The 17,014-nt window shown below is 42.5% G+C and overlaps 1 protein-coding gene across 10 annotated transcripts in view; it reads left to right on the top strand.

Moving 5' to 3' along the window:
• The window catches only part of LOC100547818 (OX-2 membrane glycoprotein-like), a 45,231-nt gene continuing 28,217 nt past the window's right edge, over positions 1-17,014 (top strand). For 2 of the 10 annotated variants that reach the window (XR_014887353.1, XR_014887354.1), the window contains exons 1-6: positions 49-511; positions 649-968; positions 3,294-3,375; positions 4,152-4,478; positions 5,110-5,376; positions 10,700-10,816. Coding sequence is in view for 4 of the 10 variants with exons in the window: in XM_085239728.1 (XP_085095854.1) it covers positions 3,303-3,375; positions 4,152-4,478; positions 5,110-5,376; positions 10,700-10,812 (780 nt within the window). In the remaining 6 variants the exon portion in view is untranslated. Of the gene's footprint in view, positions 512-648; positions 969-997; positions 1,017-3,133; positions 3,197-3,293; positions 3,376-4,151; positions 4,479-5,109; positions 5,381-10,699; positions 10,817-13,151; positions 13,306-17,014 lie in introns of those variants that run through there. The other 8 variants (XR_014887361.1, XR_014887360.1, XR_014887358.1 and 5 more) reach the window with 8 other exon arrangements.

Consider the following 17,014-nt stretch of genomic DNA (forward strand, 5'->3'; position numbering starts at 1 on the left):
GATGTTTTAAAATAAGAAGCCTTCTAGATTCTTCTAACAGAAATATGTAAATTACTATGAATGACCTGTCAACATAGGTGTGAAAGCAACAGAGGTGTGAGCTTGGTGAGCGTGAAAGCAACAGAAGAAGCAGCAAACAGCAGACACAGGTGGTGACAAGGGATGCTGTTTCTAACTGATCAAATTGAGAAATGAGTTATTTCAGACAAGGCTGGGACAGAGATCCACTAGGGGAAAGTAAGTGCTCCAGTCTAACAGCAGGAAGCCATCGAGAGTGGCTTTTGTGTGTATGGGAGCTGTTGAGACTCAGCCTGAACCACTGATTGAGCACCTGGAGAAAGGATTCGGTCAGCCTGGGAGCACAGGTGAAGACAATTCAGCTGTGTGACTGGAAGGAGCCTGGCTGCACCTCTGTTAGACCCCATTTAAGGGCTGACTGCCACTGGGGGAAGAATCTCTGGTTGGTGACCCCTCCTTTGTGTGTTTTCCCTGCAAGCTTAACTCTTTGGAGGTGAGTGGGTACTTTACTTTCCCTTTGTAACACCCTTCTATCACATTAGTCTCTTTGTCATTATGCTTCCTGTATCAGTATTCCATTGCTTTGACCTTTTTGATTGTTACGTTTTTACCACTCCTATTAACCGACAGGGTGATAACAGCAGTGACAAAAGCCCACTTCCAACGGTACAGAGACACATCCAGATGTGAGCTTCTAATCACCACCAAGGAAGTACCCAGAAGATGCTGGGTATCAAAATCAACTTGAAATCACGCTTGAAATCCGTAGGAATTGCGCTTTGAGCAAGAAGCGATTTGCGCTAGCATACGATCCACGCGATCCAGAGGAAGAGGCTCTGCTGTGCAGCCGGACGCAGCATAGCCGTGGGCGGGAGCTGCCGCCCTGCTGCCTCCTTCCCGCCTTGCCCGTGCAGCGGGGCCAGTGCGCTCCCTGCCCGCGGACACTCGCAGTGAGTAGCCGCCGCTCTCCTGCGGCTGTGTGCGAGGAACGGGGACGGGTGAGGGTGCCGGGGAGGGAGGCTCCGCAGCGGGGTATGGAGCGGGGTTCGGGGAGGTGGGGGTGATGTGGAATGTGAGTGCGTGATCGCAGGTGGAGCTGAGAGATCGGAATGCTCCCGCTTGCACTTTTGAGGACCGGTATGGCACCCGGGTGTTGCTAAGAGCGTGGGAATAGTGTCGAATCAGTTATGCAGCTCGTGGGCTGAAAGCTGAATAGTTGTTAAAAGTTGGTTGGGAAAGGGTATTAAAAGTGCGGGACCGACAGCGGTACAGCGACGACAGAGGGGCTGTTAGTAATGTTGCTGTGGGGGAAGAGGTGCAGGTGGATGTAGTTGGGTCAAAGAAAGACTTGCTCTCTGCTTGCGCTGCCTCACATGCTCGGATGGACGTGTGACTGAAGGGGACTTTTCGTGACCAAGAAGAGCTGTGCAGTATGCTGGTTCCTCATTGTGCATCTTGTGGTTATGCTGGATACGAGCCATGGCATGTTAGTAATTTTACCAGGTATCGAAGCGAAGCGATAGATAGGTGACTTAGTGGAAAGGTGCTTTCCTGCGGGCGCAGCATTTCTTTCTGTGCTTGTAAATGCTTCTGTAACTCGCAGCGACAGGGCCCGAAGGAATGGCATGGAGCTGTGTCAGGGGAGGGGCAGCTGGGGGTTAGGGACAGGGTCTGCACCGGAGGGTGGTGGGCATGGCACAAGCTGTCCGGGGCTGTGGGTAAGGCCCCAGGCTGCTGGAGTTCAAGGAGTGTTTGGGCACTGCTCTCAGACACAGAATCTGATTTTTAAGTGCCTCCTGTGTGGAGCTGGGAGCACAATTCATTGATCATAGAATCCTTAGAGTTGGAAGGGACTTTTAAAAGCCACCTAGTCCGACTGCCCTGCTTTGAACTGATTGTTATGAATTTCTTCTGACTTAGGATATTCTGTGATTTTTATAAATTTTTCTCTCTGCTTTGCTGTTTTTTGCATATTTTTAGGTATTTCTGAACATCTTAGGGAGGTGCTCAAGTATCTGAGTGTGCTCTATCACGTGGCAAATGCGTTATTTATTGAGCTTGCTGCTGATGCAGTTGTCTTGTTTCTGATTTCTTGATTTTATGCAACTTGACATCGCTATTCAGACATTCTTACAGACCAAAACTTGGTTTGTTAACACAGTGAGTTTGAAATGCAAAAGTAGGCTTGCACAGAGCAAGTATGTCTATGATAACATAGAAATGCTTTACAGTTTCTGTTTTGTTTTTCTTGCATGTTACTAAAATCTGACAGAAGTTGCAACTTGTTTGTGTTCTTGATAGAAGACGCTCTTAAGAAGCATCAGCTAGTCTTGCAGACATTGGCAAAAAGATGTACATGATACTTGTTGCAGAGATTTTTTTTTTTTTAAATAATGTTTGCATGACACCAGCTACAGTTTCAGGCAGATCTGCAGTTCAGTTGTATTGTGGCAGTATTACCTGATGGAAATAGTAGGAACAAGTCAAAAGCTGCCTGCTAAGAAAAGCAGGAATGGAACCTTGGTTCTGCCTCTCTCCCACCTTGGAAATATGTTCGTGTGTAGGAGGGTATTATATGCCACATGGGTTCCCCAGTTCATGTAATTGAAGGTGTTAATGTATGCTGTGATCTCATGAGCTGTCCAGGGCAACTGGTTTGTTACACTTTTAGTCAAACTGCTGGGCACACTGCACAGCTCTCCTCTCAGTGCAGTGCTACAACATGCTTGGATGGCTAATGTGCTAATAGATACAACATGGTTATGTGTGTAGTTGTGGAGCAAAATCATTGCCTGGGAAGGTCTGAAGGGAGATGCCAACTTTCTTTTTCTGGTTACTTTCTGTCATGAGTGATTTTCTTTTTTTTAATAGACCTTTCTACACAACTACATGCAGTGAATCTTCTAGCTGCTCATGTCAGTCCCTGAGCTGCAAGCATCAGACTTTCAGAAGCATGTCCACTTTAAACATTTTGTTTTACATGTACCAGCCCATCCATGAGCAAATGCTAAATGAGAGAAAAAACTGCTGTTTTTAGTTCTGTCCATAAATGTGGACCTTTGAGGGACAATCCAGAAAGCTAAAACCTTCATAGCTTTTGCCTGATAATTTTTAGCACCTCGACTTCAGCTCTATCTCTACTGCACAACAGGAGATGGAAAACTTGTCATTCACCCTAGTAAGTTTGTTTTCCTTAAATGACAAAGCAATGGTTATCATTCACACCATAAACTGATCTATTATTAAGTCATACATCTCTCATGACCTTTCTGCAGGTAAAGTAGATGCTCTCTTCCAAAATGACTTTTCAAGCCCTGGTTTTGAGTCTGGTTTGTGTTGTGCTCGGAAAAGCAAAAGGTAAGTTGAATTTCTGTAAATCTGCCTACAGATGTTTGGAGATCTGGTTTCTGACTCCTAAACCTTCACCAGTCAGAGTGAAGAGCAAAAAGACATGAAATACAGATCACTGGTGCCATTTGACACCTGTTAATTAGACATTAGACAGCTGAGGTGTAGGCTCAGAGCTGGCAAGTGTGACACAAGGTCTCCTGGATTAGCATTTGGAAACTGGGACATGCAGCATCCCATATCTATGGCGTTGTTTGAGAACCTTTGTTCACTAGAGTTCAGAGCTTCCCATACTGGATCCTCTCCCCTGGAACAAATTACAAATTTATTTATTTCTGTCTCTCTGAAATACACCAGAAACTCTGAAGCTATGTAGTCTAGAAATTGCCTTTAGCTAGATTTACCCTTCGGTTCTCTGAGAATGGACTTGCATGTGCTTCCTTTGTGTATTCAATCTTCCTCTAGCTTTTAGGAAGTAGAAATTGTTCATGACTCCACTGAGACTAGGAATGCATGAGTTGGTATAATAAAATTGAGGTGGGAGTATACAGGGATGGTACAAAAACAGATATGTCTTTTATGTAGCTTGGAATGCACCATATCTTCATCTGGTGTAAATCAAACTAACTTGATATCTGGGATGATCCTGGGCGGAGGAAGCTCATGTAGAAGTAATGCTTTAGCTGATGCCATTGTTAGTTCTGTGGGTAATCCCAGACTTAGAATATGTCAGGCTTCTGCATGCTTGTAATATTTGCTCATGTCACTATTTCATATTGCTGCAGTGATTACGCAGACTGAGCAAAGAGTGGTGAAGGTGGGCGACAGCGTGACTTTCAGTTGTACCCTGACAGAGCCCGAGGACGTCGTACAAGTGACATGGCAGAAAGACTCTGTAAAATCACAAAGTAACATAGCTACATACAGCAAGTCATCAGGATTAAAGATTCAGAAGCCCTACCAAGACCGGATGAATTTCACCAGCCTGATGCTCAACAACACAAACATCACTTTCTCAAGTGTGAGAATAGACGACACAGGGTGTTACTTGTGCTTGTTCAACACCTTCCCGTTAGGCTCCTTTTCGGGACGTTCTTGCCTTGAAGTCTATGGTGAGATTCTCTGCAAGGATATGTCTCCAGCAGAAAGAGAGGGGTTTTTCTCATCCACAGCACTTCCCTGAGAGACTTAGAAACCTGAGTGGTAGAAGTATTCCTCAGTGGGGAATGGTTTAGAAGTAGAGCTTTATTGCTGTGAGTAAGGCTTTTTGGTGTTGTATTCAAGCCTGTCATGGTGGCTTTGGTGTTGGGCTGTCCTTATTTGCTATTTTGTGAGCAACAGCTTAAAAAGGGAGAAATGGAATCTTTGTAAGCCCTAAGCAGTCCTATCTGGAATGTGTGTAGTCCAACACTGCTACAGCTTCCTTTGTGTATTGGCTACACCCCGCAGCACTGCGAGCTGCCCTGAGCATTAGCAGACAGAAGAACAGAAAGGACAAAAAAAATAGTTGTTCTTAACAAATCATTGCCAAACCTGGACTTTTAGGTAAGATGAAACTTTTGGGGTATATCTCTTCAATGTAAGAGGGGAAGCATTGAGTCTTGGGGTTGATGGCCTAACAGTGTTGCTGTGCCATGGGGCAGTGTGAGAATCCTGTGAGCTTTGATAATGGTTCATCTGCCATTACTGTTGCTGGCCAGGTGCTCTTTGTGGTGATGGATTGTCTTGTTTGTGTCTTGGAAGGTCTCAATGGATCTATCCATTACAACATTTCAGAAGGTCATCTGATAGCCACCTGTAGTGCTGTTGGCCTACCAGAGCCCACCATCAGCTGGAACAGTGTATTCAATTATACTTCTACACAGGAGAAGTTCATATATGATAATGGGGTTGTGTCCATCACCAGTCAACTGAAGGTCTTTGACTCTCAGAACATCAGCAAGGAGGACTTGATCTGCAGAGTAAGCAACGAAAACGAAGAAATGGAGTTGCCCATGAGTATGAAAAAAAGTAGGTGACTGAGATAAGGCCCTTGTTAGCATTCCCTCAGCCTCTGCTCTTTGTGTGATTGGATAGGAGTCTGCTGGGAAAGAGAGAGTGAAATGACTGTGTGCCAGAGGAGGAGGAAGGGAGCCCTACTCTGCACTGTGGGTGGCTTTATAGACGTTGAAATGGAAGTTTTGAAATTAATAGCAAATTCTGTTAGCAACAATTAACTAGATGTTTCAGTTAAACTTATTACAGATCTTGTTGATACTGCATTCACAGAACCTGTGTGTTATGTTTTAGCTTCTCTGGCATTTTTTCTAAAAGACATGCATTATTGCAGTAATGATCAAGGAGGAATGGTATTCCCAGGCAGATAGGTAGGCGATCAGTTGAAGATGCTTATAATGATGTTATAGGGCAATATTAAATGCAGCAGCATAACTTCTGAATACTTGATAGCACTGGTTTAATTCTTCCAACATTTTGTTCTGCTGGAAAAATTTCAGCTCCAGCTCTGTGGGTGAGAAGTAGGAACATGGAAAGCTGAAGTGCCAGCCTCATTTCACAGAGGCGCGCTAACATAGGTGGTTTAAAATCTGTGCCCAAATCCAGAGCCTCAAAGGGAAGATCACTGTTCTATTTTGGAAATTAGAAAAATAGGAAGGGCAGACTTGGATTGTGGGTTAGTTCTGTATTAATGCTTGTAAGAGAAATGATTGTTATATGGAAAATAGTAAAGAATAGCATAGGACTGACTTATAATCTTCTCTAAAATTTCAAAAGGAAATTAATTCCTTAATTCAGAATGACTCTAATTGCAAAACATTAATAAATTCTTTGTCATGTCTTGAATGCAATTATTTTGTTTTGGCCTTTTAAAAATTTGTACCTCTGGAAGCAAGAAACTGATATTGCTGTTATTCCTCACTAGGAGAGTGGAAGAGCCTAGCAATAGCTTGTTGCTTTAGTAATCCTTCATAGTTTAGAGAAGGAGATATTCAAAGAATAGCTCAACCTAGCTGTTTTAAAAGACTTAATATTTTTAGCTTGATTTGAAAAGCTTTTAGTTCAGTAAGTTTTCTCACTGTTATCACTGACCACTGAATTTGGGCTATGTGTTGTTATTTTGATTAATATAAATCAGATCATGCGGCTGATACTTAACTAAAGAGGGACGTTTACACTAGAATGTTGTTTAGAACTTCTCACAAGCATTAAAACACATCTGCCTTCTTTTCTGAAAGTTAGTTTATCCTTTGCAGCAATGTTATATGTTTTATGGTGTGTCATGGTTTTATGGTTTTTTTGTTGTTGTTTTGTTTTTGGTTCTCAGTATTCCACATCAAAACATCATGTAGTGTACTGGGAGTTGAAGTGTTAATGCTCCAATTCCAGGCACCTATCCCTATCATTACAGAAGTCATGGGATCTGGCCCTTCCGGGTGGGGCAGTCTCTTACTGCCTGGCAGTGGGTGCTGGAGGGTGCTTTCCTGGCCGTTCCAAGCTTTTCAGGTTTGAATCGGTCTCGGGAACTCTCTCTCTACTATTTGATTTATTAGTCTCAATTTCAATCAGATTGTATTATATTGTGTTATCTTGCATTCCGATATCGTAGTTAGTAAAATAAGTTTTCCTCCATAGATTGTTGCCGCTGTTTTTGTTTTCCTCCCTTCCTTCCCATTTTGTGGGGTGGGGAGGGAAGGGCAGGGGCCTACTGCCCCCTGTCACAGGCGTAAATTGATCTACTTAACTCCGTGACATCAGCACTCAGTGGGGGTGTGACTTCATTCAGGCCACAGTAGTCTACCGTCAGTCTCCATTCTCCACTGGCCATATGGGGCTGTTAAAGGGTGAGTGAGTTTTGCTGATCACCCCCTGACCCTCTAGTTGATGAATCAACTTATGAATGGGGAGCAAGGAATCCCTGTTGGTGCGGTACTGCTGTCTGTGTACTGTTCTTGTGGCAATCGGTATCTGTTGCTCTTTTACTTGCAGCAACCCCACAACAGACAGATTTTCTGATAGGCCAGGCAAAACAGACAGCTGCTTAATGTTGTCTGTGTCCACGGCAGCTATCCCAAAGGCCCATCGATACCCCTTAGGATCCTTGAAATGCCCCCTTCTGAGGTAATTGATACCTAGTATACATGGAGCCCCTGGGCCAGTTACAATAGGATGTTTTTCCAGTCCTTACCAGTGAGGCTTATCTCGGCCTCCAACACAGTCAATTCTTGAGAGCCTCCAGTCACCCCAGATATATGGATTGATTCTGTCCTTCATGACTTGAGGGCATCAGAGTGCACTGTGCACTAGTATCCACCAGTGCCTTATATTTCAGTGGTTCTGATGTGCCAGGCCATCGAATCCACACAGTCCAATATACTCGATTATCCCTTTTTCCCCCCCGACTGAGGGCAGGGCCCCTCTATTCATTGCCTGTGATAACTGGAGCAACTCCACTGGTCGTTGATCTGCTTTGTAATTCTTTCACCCGTGCTTGTAGTACAGGAGTAGCTTGGTCGTGCCACTTTCTCATATCTTCTCCATGGTCACGTAGGTAACGCCACAAGGCAATTCGCAATGTATTGTTCCTCACTGGAGCCAGAAAGCGTTTGCCTTTAATAGCTGAGATTTTTGATGGTGCCCGTGAGCAGGAAGGTTCATCATCATTAATTAGTTGGATTCGCGTTAGTTTGATCAACTCCTTCATTAGACTCTTTTGATTATCCTGATCTTCATTGAGCGTTTCTGATACTGCCACAGGTTTGTCACGATTAATCAGTAGAGACATTTGCTCCTGCATTTCATTCAGTTGGTCCGTTATTTGTGAGATGGCGGCAATGGAAATGTGAGTTGGGGGTAGCTGTTGCTCGTAGTTTTGGAGCGTAAGAGTCAATTCAAAAACTAAGGGTATTCTCTCTTGTTCCCGGTATCTGTCATTAGCTGACATTAGCGTAGCGGCATATCTGTCTGGTGCTGTTGTTATGAGTCTCTGCCATATCTCAGGCATCGTCCTCACTCTCTCAGGGTCGTGGTCTTGTCATGGGTGGTTAGTAACAAAGTTAGGGTCAAACAGCATTTCCACCATGGCATTTCCCTCAAATACTGGATACCCTTTTCAAGTGCATCCCATCTTTTCATCACAGGCTACAAGCCATCTACAAGCCATTTCACAGCTCATCCAAACATCAACTAATTCCTTGGTCAATAGCCTGGTCTCTGGCACTGGCTCTTAGTTGGTGAGCTTCATTACCATCTAGAAACAAACTATTGGCCCCGCAGTCCCAACAATGAAGCAACCAGGAAACAAGAGTTTCATTCAGGCCTCATGTGAACTCCTTTCTTGAGCCTTGGATTTCAGTCATCTTCAGAGGCTGACGAGTAGTAATAAAGACTTCCTCATCATCACTCTCTTCTGCATGTCTCTTAGTTTTTCCTTTTGCTTTTTGTGATGGTGATTCTGAGGAGGGGCCCCTCACTTGGATCTTCCTCCACCTCCTCCTCCGCTTCTTCTCTTTTCCACTCTAGATGCGTGGACACTCGTTTCCATTTCTTGCCTTCCACATGAGCAACTGATATTGTTACTGATGTCTCCTGTAATTGATCAGATTTGACTTGGAGATTCTCCATTTTGGCTTGAACCTCAGCTTGGAAACTCTCTCTCTCTCCAGAATAGTATTATATAGGGTGCGGTAAGCACAAGCCAAACCCCAAATAAGTTGTACCTCCTTAGATTTATGTAAGCCGTGATGTCCCTGACTCAAATACTGACTTAGTTTCTCAGGATCCCACAGGTGTTCAAGAGTAAAATCCGATGACATTACGGGTCCCCTTGCTTCTAAAATCTTTCCTAAACCTCTCCATATTCCCTGCCAGTCAGCGTTCTTTGGTTCTGGAGGAGACTCCTTCCCTTTGTAAAGAAATACAATCCAGGAAAGTAAAAGCACATACCCCAATGTGAGTATTAATTTGAGATTCGAAAACTGTCTGACAAACCGCTAAGAAAGCCTGGAGACTGGTCTGAACATCGTGCTGTTCGTAACATTAGCCATTCCATCTGGGATGTAAATGTCAAAATTCAAACTATACCACGTTGCATACAGGTACCATGCAGGTGTCTCTGTTAATGCCCTTAGGTAGTTATATATGAACACAATTCCACAACAAGTAATTATGACACTGATAATTTGCCAGTAAGTTGAGAGTAACATAACAGCTTTTAAGCCTTTACTCAACACCCTCACGATGAAAAGTGGGTCCATTGCTGGTGTCTATTAAAAAGGGGTTAATGAATTGAAACTGACAAGAGGAAAGAGGAGGAAAAAAAAAAAAAAGACTAAGCAGTGCTCAAAGTTAACAAATATCCCAGAACGCTGGCAGCATGCCTAGTCTTTCGAGGTCAAGTTTTCCAGCACAGAAACCTAAACTGTTGATAATGCTCCCTAACGAAGCTCTCTAAGAGCAAAGAGAGAGATTCGTTCTAAAAGCTAAAAAGCAGAATTGCCTGCATTCTCCACCAAAAATCTGTCACGGAGTTAAGTAGATCAATTTACGCCTGTGACAGGGGGCAGTAGGCCCCTGCCCTTCCCTCCCCACCCCACAAAATGGGAAGGAAGGGAGGAAAACAAAAACAGCGGCAACAATCTATGGAGGAAAACTTATTTTACTAACTACGATATCGGAATGCAAGATAACACAATATAATACAATCTGATTGAAATTGAGACTAATAAATCAAATAAAATAGAGAGTTCCCGAGACTGATTCAAACCTGAAAAACTTGGAACGGCCAGGAAAGCACCCTCCAGCACCCACTGCCAGGCAGTAAGAGGCTGCCCCACCCGGAAGGGCCAGATCCCATGACTTCTGTAATGTATAGGGATAGATGCCTGGAATTGGAGCATTAACACTTTAACTCCCAGTACACTACATGATGTTTTGATGTGGAATACTGAGAACCAAAAACAAAAAAACCATAAAACCATGACATGGTGAAAGAAATATCTTTTATTTTACTAACAAAACCTCAGATTCTGGATGAATAAAAGAACACTTTCTAAAGTTTTAGGGCTTGAAATTCTACTTGTATATGTATTCTAACTATCATATTGGCCTTTTCTGGAAAGCAGTGGGCAGTATATTCATCTTTGAAGATATGCGTACTCTCTTCCAAGCAATTACTGCTTGTGTATAGCTTAGCCACAGCTTTTGCAAAATCTTAATAAAGAACTGTTGTCATTGAACAGGCATTTCTCTTGGCTTTTTTTTTTCCTTGTTTTCTTGAATAAATTAGCTTTGTTTCTTGTTTTCTGCATTTATTTATTTATTTTGTTGTTTGTTGCAGAAGAGGGATTCAGGTTCTTGGGTCTGGCTATTGCTGTGACTCTTTCACTTGTCATCTTGGTCCTGGTTCTCACTGCACTGTGTTGGAGGAAGAGGATATGTAAGAGGAGTTGAAGTGGTGAGTTACTGTGGCATGGAAACCAGTGCTTTTCATAGAGCCATTATAAGGTCTTGCTGTCAGCAAGGAAGACTGAAATTTTGCTGAGCTATTGTTATGGAGAATGGGTGGTCATAGCCAAACTCTACAGTGTGTTTACAGTTTAATCAAATTTGCCTCAGTTGCATGTAATTTCAAGAGCTTCTTTTGCACTGTTACCACTGAGGACCAATACAAGACTACAAGTTGGGGGAGGAGTGGGAGGATATGGGCAGAGCAAGACATACTGTCTATGTTTTGCTTTCTAATGGAAGTCTTTTCAAATGTATTTCAACAGTTTTCTTCGTTGTTGTAGAGGAACAATAAAGAATGGAGTGCTTGTCTGCTCAGAGAATTTTTGGCGGGGCAGTGCCGAGAATCCAGCTCATGAAGAGTTTTGTGCTCTTAGGGCATGGTTATTTTCTAGTCGCAGCACCTTGATGCATTTTAAGAGACAGTGTGGGACGATGGAAAAGTTAGCTCAAACTTGGTGTGTGAATCTGATTCCTAATGCTGAGTGAAGGAGATACTGCTGTGCCTGTAGGTGTGATGACCTGACAACGCATCAACTCTAGGCATCGCTACTAATAACAGAATAGCAAGGGAGAAATTACAGAAAGGGGAGAAAAGACTTCGAAAACCACATGAATGATGGTTATTGCTAATTTTGCTTTTGCATCACAAGGTCAGAATGCTGTGCTTGGCTTTAAATTCTATGAGTATGTTTAGAAATACTTTCAGAAGCCATCAGACATTAACTCAGTTCATTCTGGAATGTTTAGACACATGCTTCATGATGATAATGTGATATAAGGTAAAGAGAAGCTTCCAGGGATGTCAGACCTGTGTATTGTGAACCTGAACCTATGGTGCTTACAGCGAGAAGGGGGTAAACTAGTAAATCTGCTACTGCCAGGGACACACAACTCCTTTTGAGGAAAAAAGAGAAATGAATACTTTTTCGACCCCTTGTACAATTTCCTTTTTCATGATGTTTGAGCTCTACATCATTCCTATAAACAATTCAGATGAGATTTTCTGACCAATCTGGAAATGAAAGGACAAAGAGTTGGTTCTATATTTTGGTTCTGTTTTGAAGGGTTCAGAAAGAAAAGATGGGATGGTTGTAGAAAAGGTATATCCCTGTTCTACAAACACCTCTTCCAAGCACCAGTGAGCTTGTAATCAAGCAGACCTAGGAGGAGACACCCTGAGGCAGGGTGACCTGACAGAGGTCTGTAATCATCCTCTGGAGTAGATCAGGAAGTGATGGGGCACAGGGACCACTGTGCCATATAAGGCTACCTTGTTACATACCTGCACCCTTATGCTGTGGCTGCAGCAGGTGGCTGAAGCAGGAGTGTGTCAGTGAAATGTATGTGAGTTGGACCAGGTTGCTTGTGTTTTTTTAGATGAAGCTGAAGTTGCTAACTTACTTTCTGCTGTGATTTTGGCCCTTAGATATTAGCAGTTCCCCTATGTGGTTCCAGTGGTGACGTGTAAGGGGACCACTGCAGCAGGCAGCATGGTTAGCTTCACCACAGGTTCCCAATGCCCTACTGTGCAACAGAGGGGAAACTTACTTCAGCAGCATTTAGCAATGGATGCAAACTGGTTGTATTAGGGTTTATCAACTGCAGCAAGATTTGCAATCTTCATTTGTTGGTGTTCCTTCTCATTTATGATGGGTTTGGTTAACTCTAGTGCCAAGATGTGATTTATACAGTGAAGCTGGAAGTCTTACATTCTCTGTTCTTTTAATGTACTGTGCCTTGTTTAGAGTGTGTTACCACTCACAGCTATGAGGTTGAAATGAGGAAATCCATTCCGTATCCTTACCCCAGTTCTCACTTCAGACCCTGGTCTGTTTTTGCACTGGCTTATTTTTTTCTCTGGTGGGCTGTGAGGTCTGTGTATGTTCCTAAAGCACAAAGATTCGTATGAAAGAAAGTAGTACCTTACAGGTAGTAAGTTTTATCCTCTGTTATCCTCAGATGGTGTTGGAATGAGGAATAGTACCTACACATATTCTTCTGAACACACTTCTGTTAACAGTCTAGCAGAGAGCTGAAGTAGCACTGTCTGGAGGATGCTGGTGTCTGAGGCCATTCTCTGGGGCTTCAATGCTTCTTTTCATTCTGCACTAGCTAAAAAACAAAGCCTTTCCAGTTTTATTAAGATGCCTTTTTTTTTTTCTTTCCACTAGAACACTGACTTTTTATCTGTGTGGCTGGAGACTCCATCAAAGTTCTTCTTTCTGCCTCTCTGAGAGGTTTTTTTGCTTTGTTTTTTTTTTTCTCCCTTCTCCCCATGGCAGACACTTGAGAATAGAGCGAAGAGATAAAGTTCAAAGATGATGTCCCATCCCTCAGATGCTTGCCTTAGGTACCAGTTACAAAGTAATATGTGTTTTGGTTCTCTGCAGAAACATCCCAAGTGAAACGTCTTCACAAAGCCTTTCGTGTTTCCAAGTAAGTGACTTTTTGACAGACAATGAGCAACTTTGTGATAAGAATCAATGCCAGAGCATTGGAGAACTTGCATCTTCACCCTTGGTTAAGCACAGAAGCAAACTAGATGTGCTGTTACTCTACGAAGGGCAAAGAGCAGCATGCGGTGAATCACCTTTCTGCAGATGGAATTCTGCTCACGCTAGTGGTTTGTCATTGCTACACCTGTGTTTAAAAAAAAAAAAAACAAAACTGCACCTTTTCCTAATTGATTCAGCTTACTGTAGAGTTAACTGTAAATCAGTGCAGTCAACAAACCAGCTCAGTGGACTGAAGCAAAATAAAGGCTCTTAGACTCAATAAGTTCCTGTGGCTCACCTACCTCATACATATCTCAACCTGTATGCTTTCCTCAGCATCCGCTTGTTTTTCCAAGACCTGCAGGATACTCACATTTCAGCCTGGCCAGCTGAAGCTTTACAGTCAGTTCTCAGAGCTAGCAGTCTCTGGAGGGGATTAAATTCCATGCAAAGGGTTCTCTAGAGATTTGTGGCTTTCTGGGGTTAGGTCTGTTTCACATATGCCTGTAGATACCAGCATTGTTGTTTTTAATTTTAGCATTGGTATCTATGTAGGAAAATTTGAACTCCATTGGGTTACAAATGCATGTTTTGCCACATACAGAGTTTTAGAAATATTATGGCTTTTTAAACACAAATATACTAACAGGACAGGAATTCTTGGAGTTTGTTATTGAAAGGTATGATGACCTAAGAAGCTGAGCAGATTAGGAGGGCCTGGAAGAATAAAACATGAAGAGTCATAGAAGATCTGATTTAAAAATCTGTTCCCATAGAAAACTTTGCATGGCAATGAGTTTCTCTGGTTTGGAAATTGAAATGTTGAAGTTTCCCTTTGTGTGAAAATTTTATGGAATTTATATTTCATACAATTATCTACTTTTTTTTAAGTATTGTAATCCTCATTCCAAAAGTAGTACTGGTCCCCCCCCTACAAGAAAGGTCCTGAAGTGTGCCCAGACAAGGGCAGCAAAGCTGATGAGGGGTCTGGAGCACAAGTCTGATGGGGATTAGCTGAGGGAGCTGTGATTTTTCAGTCTGGAGAAAAGGAGACTCGGGAGACTTTACTGGCCACTACAACTGCCTGAAAGGAGGCTGTGGTGAGGTGGGAGTTGGCCTCTTCTCCCAGGTAACAGTGACAGGACAAGAGGTGATGGCCTTAAGTTGTGCCGGGGGAGGTTCAAGCTGGATGTTAGGAAACATTTCAGGAAGAGTGGTGAGGCATTGGCACAGGCTGCCCAGGGAGGTGGAGGTGTCACTGTCTCCGGAGATATTCAAGAACTATGGATGCAGCATGGAGAGACATGGTTAGGGGGGCATGGAGGTAGTGGGCTGGTGGATAGTACCAAGCTTGGTAATTGATTCTGTGATTCTGTGACAAACATTTGTGATGGTACAGCTAACAGATGTTGAAGAGATGCTTTGGCTTGAAATGCCTGGAATGTTACATGAGCACTATAAAACATAATTTCTCTGCATAAATACAATTTCTCTGAAGCACCAACTAGAAATTACTAACCTGAATAGGAATTAAAGATTCCTTGATTATTATTTTTTGAATTTCTGGAGTTGCTGAAAATGATACAGATTCAGCCTTGTTAAGCTGCAAATAGTATCTTTGCTGGTCAGCTATAACACATAGTTAATAAAAAATCAAATGTGGGGGGCTGAAGGTATCCCAGAAGTCTGGGAAATATGGAAGTGTTGTGCAGTGGGTTCCAGTTATTCAAGAAATTTTCCAACAACAAGCACTTGTACAAACTTGCTATTTTTCTGCTGTGTTTCTGTTTACAAGAGAATTATTTCTGGAGTATTCTCAAGTACTTATTTTTGGGAAGTTTTATTGTTTTTTGGTTTGTTTTGGCGTAAGGTTATGTAAGTTCTCATTTAACCGGTATGACTCGTTTGTTCAGTGTGCTTTGACTCACTGCTTTGCTTTTTTTTTTTTTTTTTTTTTGGTAAGAGTGGCAAACCTGATAGTTATGAACAACACAGGAACAGGTTGGTCTTAGGAGACTTGTCTGAATAGTTCTCCTGAAGTGACAGCTGAATATCAGCCTTTCAGAGGATGCACAGCCAGCTATGCTCAGGGGATTGGTCTCTGGCTGCTGTGGTGTTCCTTTTGGGAGGTTAGTCTTTGGTCACATAGGTTACCTCTCTTGTGGCTTCACTGTGAGCAAAGGATTCTATTTGAAGCCTCATTCCATTTCCCTTTTTAATACTAAACAAAAACACAAAACAAAAACAAACCCCCAAAACCACAGCTTAAAAAAATACAACCAAAATACATCGTAACCAAGAAGACCTGAAATAAATAGCCTGAAGAGAAGAACAAAAAGGGCCTACACAAACACTCATCAGCAGAATGGTAATTTGGAGGTCATCATGTGCAGCTGCCAGAAGGTTTCATGACATAGCTCCTGTTCCATTTTAAAATTGTTCTGTTTACAAAAGCACACCCAGAGGTACCTTCCAGTCTGCTCCATGCAGAGAGCAGGGTATGGATGCTTTTTCAGAGCATCCCATCTTTTAATACTCCCTGCTTTCATCACTATGGGCAGGAGAGCTGATACTCTTTCTCTTTCCCATCATGCTTTCCTGTAATGTGTTCCTTTTGCTGGAGGAGCACAATTTTCATCCTGCCTTCCATCATGGAGAGCAGTGAGCAAGGAGACCTCTCAAAATTGTCTTGCCTCACCGGAGGAGAGGTGCTTAGGCGTGTGCTGCTGCTAAAAATGGCCCTCCCTCTGCAGAGGCCTGTGCTAGCTCTGACTACCAGAGTGTTATTCCATGCACTATATCTGCTTTTTATTTCCCCAGGAAATAATTTCCCAATCCTTCTTCCTTCTTTTATGCAAACAATAGAGCATTGTGCATAACCAGAGAATGGCCAGCATCTGAAAAGGCTGATAAATAGCATTCCTCTGAAACATCATTTGGCTGCTTGAACTTCTTGTCAATGGGGAATCAATTTTAAATTCTGAAATGTTTTTCCTTTAAAAAAAAAAAAAAAAAAAAAAAAAGACTTTAGCTGTACACAGTGTTATTGGACAAGGCAGTGGAAACTTTTCTTACTCCTCTACGCCAAAAAGCAAGGATGGCAGGGGTTTTATATTTCACGTCTCTACTAAATTTGTTAGCTGTCATTTTCTATGTAGGTTGCTATGTCGTCTTGTCTTTTGGATAAATTACTTGTTGCTGAAATGAGAGCAAGTGGTAGGCTAGCCATAAACCCAGTGTGTTAAAAACTAAGTAGTTTTGCAAGTCTTCTCCACTGTGATTTTTCCAAGCGTTGTTATATTGCATGTGTTTAATAGAGCTGTCCTCTGATTCATAGTCATGGTATGTCTTCAGATCAGTGTTCTGCAAAATCTGCAATATCGTTTGAATAGGCGTTCATAATCTTAGCTTAACAAAAAGGAAGTGTAATAACTTTACCTATTCCTTTGCAGTTGTATTTGTAGGAAATAGAAAATTGGTTTTTTTTTCCCAGTAAATTGTTTTATAATATGCAAATTGATTAATACTAATCCTGGAAATTTGTCATGCTGTACTTCCTGTGTCTCGTTTGGAAATGCTTTCTTATTTATGGTCTACTGTTTTAAATATGTAGTAAGGCCTTGCATTCAGGAGCCAGTGTAGTCCATCCA

The sequence above is a fragment of the Meleagris gallopavo genome, chromosome 1 (assembly GCF_905368555.1).
Source record: "Meleagris gallopavo chromosome 1, MGAL_WU_HG_1.1, whole genome shotgun sequence".
Taxonomy (NCBI): domain Eukaryota; kingdom Metazoa; phylum Chordata; class Aves; order Galliformes; family Phasianidae; genus Meleagris; species Meleagris gallopavo.